The sequence below is a fragment of the Tribolium castaneum genome, chromosome 10 (assembly GCF_031307605.1).
Source record: "Tribolium castaneum strain GA2 chromosome 10, icTriCast1.1, whole genome shotgun sequence".
In the NCBI taxonomy this organism is placed as follows: Eukaryota; Metazoa; Arthropoda; class Insecta; order Coleoptera; family Tenebrionidae; genus Tribolium; species Tribolium castaneum.
Genome location: NC_087403.1, coordinates 8,056,899 through 8,064,170, shown reverse-complemented (window position 1 = coordinate 8,064,170; position 7,272 = coordinate 8,056,899). Strand labels below are relative to the sequence as shown.

At 38.6% G+C, this 7,272-nt stretch overlaps 1 protein-coding gene across 5 annotated transcripts in view; it reads right to left on the bottom strand.

Moving 5' to 3' along the window:
• Positions 1-21: 21 nt before the first annotated feature.
• LOC661706 (KICSTOR complex protein SZT2) overlaps positions 22-7,272 on the bottom strand; it is a 38,778-nt gene continuing 31,527 nt past the window's right edge. For all 5 annotated transcript variants that reach the window (XM_008202532.3, XM_008202531.3, XM_008202530.3 and 2 more), the window contains 8 exons: positions 6,348-7,249; positions 6,133-6,297; positions 5,533-6,080; positions 5,311-5,485; positions 3,172-3,391; positions 2,832-3,126; positions 2,102-2,786; positions 22-473 (listed from right to left, as the gene is read on the bottom strand). In XM_008202532.3, coding sequence (XP_008200754.1) covers positions 345-473; positions 2,102-2,786; positions 2,832-3,126; positions 3,172-3,391; positions 5,311-5,485; positions 5,533-6,080; positions 6,133-6,297; positions 6,348-7,249 — 3,119 coding nt within the window. In that variant the 3' untranslated portion in view covers positions 22-344. The remainder of the gene's footprint in view (positions 474-2,101; positions 2,787-2,831; positions 3,127-3,171; positions 3,392-5,310; positions 5,486-5,532; positions 6,081-6,132; positions 6,298-6,347; positions 7,250-7,272) is intronic.

The following is a 7,272-nucleotide window of genomic DNA, read 5'->3' as shown; positions in this document are numbered from 1 at the left end:
GTTTGATTGAAACGCCCCGACTTACGAATATACTTTATTTTTTACCAAATATTACAAACATGGCACATGTGTATGAATACATTTTACTTGAAATTGACAGTATACGTGAACGCGAAACAAAACAATGGCAAGACTTAAGAGACACCAATTCGTCGAAATTGAGGCACTGCTTAAATGAACTTGTACAATTATTATCACAGTATACTGAGCGGTTAAAACTAATTTAAAGTAACAGTACAAAATTAAACAATGAAAACATTAACAAAAACTTAGCCAACATATAAAAATAATTTCATTAAAATATCACAAATAAAAGTATGGAAATTGTACAAAATACCCGTCAACTATATCATTCCATTCCACAAATAGAAGCAAATGTAATTAACGAACCCGTCGAGCAGGTTCTTCCTGTAGGCCAAGCAAAGCTCGGCGTCCTCCTGCTTGTGGGGCTCCCGGTACACGGCGTACAAATCCTGAAAACACCACCGACAAGACAAGGTGTTAAAAAAACAATCATGAAAGTACTAAATAAACTAAAATAAACAAAAAAGTCTAAACAAATAATAAATGTCCGTGAAGTATGTAATAACTATTAAGGTAAAAAATTATAATAAAAACATTTTATGGCCCGTTATTTGGCTTAAATAAACTTACTTAAAATAAAGTATCGCTTAGCTTAGCTTCAGATGCGTTGCACCAGCGAAAGTTTAGTTAAGCCGCAAGTAAGCTGTGCTTTTGATATGAAAATACATAATTTAAAATCTTTGAATAGAATTTAAAATCATACAAAGACTTTTATTTATCACCTATTTGAATTGTGCAGTTGCCCGGAGTCACTCAAATAACTTTTTACAATGGAAAAAGGACATAAAACAGTACAGACTGCGAATTTTGCGCCAGAAAAGAAAATTTTGTGAGCTTGGCAAGTGTTGCCAAAATGTTTGGTTTGCCGAAATAAAGGAAATCTTTTTCGAAAATTTTACTCATCCAGTGTACAATAATATATTATTATACGAGTTTTATAAGACGGTTTTGGAGCACGACGAAGGAGTACCATAATACTAAATTACAGTGATGACTGATGAAGTGATGACACTCAGCCCAGCACTGCCAATACAACTCCTTCAAATTTACTAAAATTTAAAAAATTATTGAATAAACTCCATTATCATAATGTCTATCAGCATTTTGGTTAAACAGCTCTTCAAAGTTTTCCATTTGTTATTAGTATGCATCTTAAAGCTTTTTTACCATCAATACTACAACCAATAATATGATTTGTAAACCTCCCAAGAACGATGTAATGAATGTAAGTTTGAAAAGTATACAAAGCGCATGCCCAAAGCATTTAAGTGTAGCACCAGTTGAAGTACCGCTTAAATTTTGTTGCTTTAAACTAAGATTAAATTTGCTAAACCAGCTCGTGCAATCGGCTAACTGCTTAAACCCAATTTAAAATTTAAAGAAGAACTGAAGCTGAACATTCACAGCTGACTAAAAATACACACACTGTACCAGTATTTTCTCACCACAAGCATAAATAAACTATTTTTTTTTCTAAAAAATTATTTAAGATAACCATTCCTACGGCAATGCTGCCAACACCTAAACATATTCCTGGATCGTTGCGACATTTTTACGGATGCTATTTTTACGTTGAATTATTTAAATTATTCTACATTGAACCGTTTTAGTTTGGATTAGAATAGTTTGGATGTTTTTTTTTGTATGCATCCTGAAGGTCTTTTGTTTATCATTTGAATTCAACTTTAGATAAATCAAGTCATTCAAAATCTTTTTTTATTAATAAAAGTTTTATAAATGTTTCAAACTTTCCAATCATTGTCAGTAAATAAGAACAAATAACGGCGTCATTATAAACGGTGTAAATTATTGTTTTTATTTGATTATGTGAGAGAATTGAATTTTCATTCAACTAATTTTTTATTCATTTACAATTTTAACTTTTTAAGAACAATTACAAATTTTTGTTTATTTTTTTTAATTGCAAAACTTTTTATGCGACGTCCAACTGTGGGCTGTTTTGTCACTAAATTTTTTCTTGCGGGCTAAGTTGTACCACCCTCACGCCCCCACTTACCCCTCGTGAGGTCTGCAAGTCGATGGAAAGCAGCATAAACGCCCCGAAATACCTCGGATGCAGAATCACGTAATGTTGTATATTGCCATCCAGCGAGGCAAACGTCCGATTCTGCTCGTTGTACTTCGCCAAAAGCAGCTTCGCCAAGCCCTGATACCAGCTCAGAGGCTGGTTGAGCAGCGGCCCCAAGTTGGGGTGCACGTCACACAAGTGCTCCAATTTGGCCAAACTCTTCAACTCCATGAATTCGTCGTAGGTTAGGGAATTGGCGTCTTGCGGGGCCACCAGCTTGTTCCAGAGGAGGTGCGTTCGACAGTGGACCATGCCTTTGGCCACCATCTCCTTGATGTGTTTCTGCGTGGTGTTGGCTTTGTCCAGGATCATCTGCTGCATGAGCTGCTCATGCGAGGAGTAGTAGCCGAGATAATTGACCGACTCGGGGGATATTTCCACTTGCGGGGTGCTGGGCTGGTGGATGGGCTGGTCGTCGGATTTGTCGCTCTCTGAGTTGAAAATAATGTGCTCGTCGGAGCTCGACAACTCGTAATTGTCGTCCTCGTGCTTCGAAGTGCTCGTTTCCAAATCACTCAGGTTTTTCTCAAGCGCGGAAAGGCTCCGTGCCGTGGAGGAGACGGTCCGGAACTTGCCGAGCTTTGGCTCCACTTCCGACTTCGGGTAAATTTCTCTGCACGAATTAGTTAATTACAGAAAACACTAAAAGAGGGTTTACCGTTTGGAGGTCAGAATGAGGTAGTATTTGAGGTGGAGGACGTTGTCGGTGGGGCTGTAAGGCGCGCATAAATTATAAACAACCAAAGTAATCTCAAACTCGTCGGTGTGTTCCCGATCGTGGGAATCTTTGTAAGACACTTGCGGATTGCTAGTTACTTGGACCAAAATGTATTCGATTTCTCCGTCCCCTTTATCCATGTCCAGGACCTTAAAGTTGTATTGATTGACGTTCGTTAGGAGATAATCGTAGAGTTGTTTGCCTTCGGTCACTAAATTTGTTATTGTGATTGTGTCTATAACCAAGAATTAGTAAGAAGTTATTGAATCATGTAACTTACCAGCGTGTATTAAATTACGAGCAAAATTAGGTGCTTTGGTGTAGTATTTCATAAAATCATCGAAAAATTTCGTAGCATTGTATCTATCGCAGACTTTGTTAACACCTGAATTGTTTGATATGTAATTATAAATACACCTGAGGTGGTAGTCGTAAGTGAAGGAATGTAAATGCATCAATATTTTAACCCGGTCACACTCGTCCAAAAAACACAACGTAAACTGTAATCAAGTCGTTACAAAACTAGATAAATTACTGTGTGTCCCAGCGAGGTGGTAAAGTACATTATGGACCTTTAACTATAAAACCATAGCAAAAATGTACAAAATTTAAATTATGGTATTTTAGAAGTACATAAACTACAAGAGAAATTGATTTTAATATTAAATAATTTTGGCGCTCAAAGCCCTAACTTTTTATTCGGGGTGACTGCTTAAATTATACTTTACTCAAAAACTAACAGTTGCACCGAATTCAGCGTTCGCTATTAAATACATAATAAGTTTCTCTGAATATGTGAATTTTTTCAGAATTTTTCTGCCCTTCCTTCTAATTAAAATTAATGTATTAAGAATTTTAATATTAAAATTAAAAACATGAAAATATTAATTATCCAAAATTGTATGATTTTTATCCTTTAAGTACCGATTTGGTGGTCTGGTCGGTACTTTTTTTTTGACTTTTTTTTGCCTTTTTTTGACTTTTTTTTTGCCTTTGACGTAATGCTTTTTTTATTTTTTCTTCATAATGAGTTAAACAAGTTGTTCTAACACTACAAGGGAAACGTTACGTGATACTTAAACTAAATAACAAGAAAAAATATATAAAAAACAAAGCCTGCAGGTAGTTAGTAAGAAGAAATTTTGAGAGAATTGTTAGAAGAAGAGATTGATTGTAATGGCTTCTAATCCTTACATTCTTGAAAGAGACTACAACAAAAATTCTGACTAATTCTGAGCTATCTCAAATAAAGCAGTCATTAGAAAAGCAAAAAAAAACAGCACCATTACTCGATAGAAAAACTATTTATTTTGTTATTGTATATTTATTTACTTGCTTTTATTTATTTTTTATTTACTATGTTTGTTTTGTGCCCTGAAAGTTACTCAACTATTAATTTGTTTTTTTTTAATTTTTGGGAGATCGCACACAAGCCTACATTTTTTGGTTAGTAAGTGCATGTACTGTAATTATTGTCATTATAATTAACAACAGTATCATATATTTTATTTTGTCAGTAACAAATTAACAAACATTAACCTGTTATAAAATAACGGTAACTACAAGGAAAAAAAACGCACTCATTTGCTATCGCTCGTTCGTGCTTTAAACAGATTCGTTTATTAATCACCTTTATTAAATAACTGTTATTATAAACAATTGTAAAAAAAATCAGAAAAAAAATTCAGGCATAAAGGAAAATAGAGCACCTATTTAATAGAAAACGCTAAATTTTGTGCAATTGTTAATTTTAGAGATATCGTAAAAAATACCTTTAGTAGATTCATCCTGCATATTTCACTAAAACTTTTTTAGATTTTATATATCATTCGCTGTTTTTCTCTTTTTATTAATTGTGGTAATGCTAATGTTGGGCATCACAATGATTGTAAAATTGTCCATAATAAACGCCTATTGTTTATTTATAGTAATGAGTAATAATCACATATTAATATATACATAATTTAAAAACACTGACTGTTGACCACTGAGGTCATAAAGCACTCCATTTTTGATGCTCATTATTGCTATAGCGCGTTTAATTTAAGACTAGATAGTATAGGTCTACGGTAGTCTTTTAATCTTTTAAATGCTCAAAACGACGATTTTCAACAAAAGATTCGAAAACATATTTGTCTGCATCAATATTTTTCAGCAATTGATTTGAAGTAATTCGCCTTCCAAGTTGTGATCACGATCTTTTTTTAATTTCCCCCGTGGCCAAAACTGGCAAGGAACTCACAAATCCGAATTCTTCATTAATCTCTAAATAAAATAATGACCGTGAATTTATTTTGCCCCAACCAATACATTGTTTCATTGAAATTTTTGCGCCCCAAGTTTAGACTTCTGCTATAATACGCCACTGAACATGGTCCATAATGGACTTAGCCAAGTCCTTCCAACACCAAAAAATTACCCGATTAATTGAAGCTCGTGACGTAATCGTCTGCAGCCTATTACACTCAATCGCATGCAGTCTTGTCGTAAAAAACGGCTCATTAAACTCGACCGTGAAGATCAAAATCCCGCCCATTATAGTTTTCTGAATGTAAAAAACAAAATTATAGGACGAATTATCCCTTGCCCAAATCCTGTAACAACTGCATTAAAACCTATTCGTTACATTCACCCAACTAACCCTTGTTTCTTATCAGAATTATCAATTTGCAAGGGCATGAAACCCAGAGTTTGTAAATAGCGTCGATACTCGCAGAAAAACCCGTAACACAGTTCGGTGTGCCACGAATCCCTCTCCAGCGCATTTTTCTGCGTCCTGTGAGTGGGCGAACACAAGGAATGGTCTCGGGTCGCCGCCGACTTGAGCCTCCACTCGGGCAGAAACAACAAGGGGGTGTGACAGTAATGGATAATCCGCGAGTTTTGCATCAGGAGGAAAATCTGCGGGACTGTGGTCGTGCTGGTCCTTGACTGGTACATCGAGTGGAGGATTTTCATCTCGTCGCGGGATTTCTTCTCCGCGTGTTTCATCTCTTGCATTTCCATTGAGAACACACCGACTGGGTCATTGGCGTTGTATTTTAGCGTGTGGAAGGAGTCCCTGAACGCGTCCAAAACGTGCGACAAGTTCGGAGTGTTGGTCAGGCTCTTGCGGTTGTCGTCACGCGGGAACTCGACCATTGACGGCGTCGAGCCGATCATGCAAGTGTACGGGTTGTTAGAAGTCGACTGGAAGAAACAACCAATCAAAGGGGCCCTTTTCTCGGGTTATTTCACCTACAAAACCCTTCTGGACCAGGGCTTGGTTGTGGAAGAGGCCCAGCTTTTGGGCCGAAACCGAGTTCAGGAAGCAGGAACGCATGCTCAACCACTGGCCCAGTTTCGAGCAATTTGAGACCAACTTTTCGATATTGTCCCGCGCCCAATTGTAGGTATATATCAGAATCTGGAACCCAACAATCAATCAATTATCAACGGTTTTTGAGACGAAATTACCGAATCGCACTGGATCAGGATCCATAAAATTTTCTGCCTCGGCACGAATTTATTGTTGATGACTGCTGGCACGAACTTTTGTGTGTGCTTGAGGGCGTGGGGCCCCATGAAGTCGGGGTAGTCCAGCGTGCCTCTGAAGGCAGTCGACGCCTTCCAGTTGTCGAAATTCCGCGAGATAATCACGCACTTATCGAGGAAGGTTTTAGGGTCGTGGGGGACAAAAACCTCGTCGTGTCCCTCACACAGAGGGTGCGAGGGAATCACCCGGAAGGCTTTCGGCACGTCTTGGACGAAATTAAGCAACTCTTTGATCGTGGTCCCGGGGAGGTGCGCATTCGTGAGGTTAATTTTCTGTTTGCGGACGGACGGGGCCATGAGACTGGCCCCGAACTCGAGCCAGCCGGGCAGGAACTTCGAGTAGTTCTTGCACAAGGCGCCCTCGTCGCCCGTTTCGAACGCGTTGAGCTTGGTTAGGGGTTTAACGGGCATTTTCGCGAGGTACATTTCCTTGTCGCGCTCGTAGTCGTCGAAAGTTATGGAACGGGTGGCTTTGCTGGTCGGGGGGTTCACGCGGCGGACGCGCTTCCGGTGCGAGAACACCGTTTCGAGTTTTCGCCGACTGGCGACTTTGATGTTTTGGCGGTTGCCGACGTCGAGTAGGCAGTTGAATTCGATTTCTTTGCTTAGGTTTAGATTGCTTGAGTTGATATGGATTGGGGGTAAGTGGGGGGTTATTTGCGTTTTGGCGTCTTCGCAAAGGGGGGCTGTGAGGATGAGGTACTCCATCACCAGGTCCCACGTTGCTTGACTGATTGCTTCGCGGAGTTTTATTGCCAAGTTGTCGATGTTTACGCGGCCCTGCTTCCAGAGGCGGAACTCTAGGTGCACTGGGGGCAGCTCAGCTGAAAAATTCAGTTTGAATTTG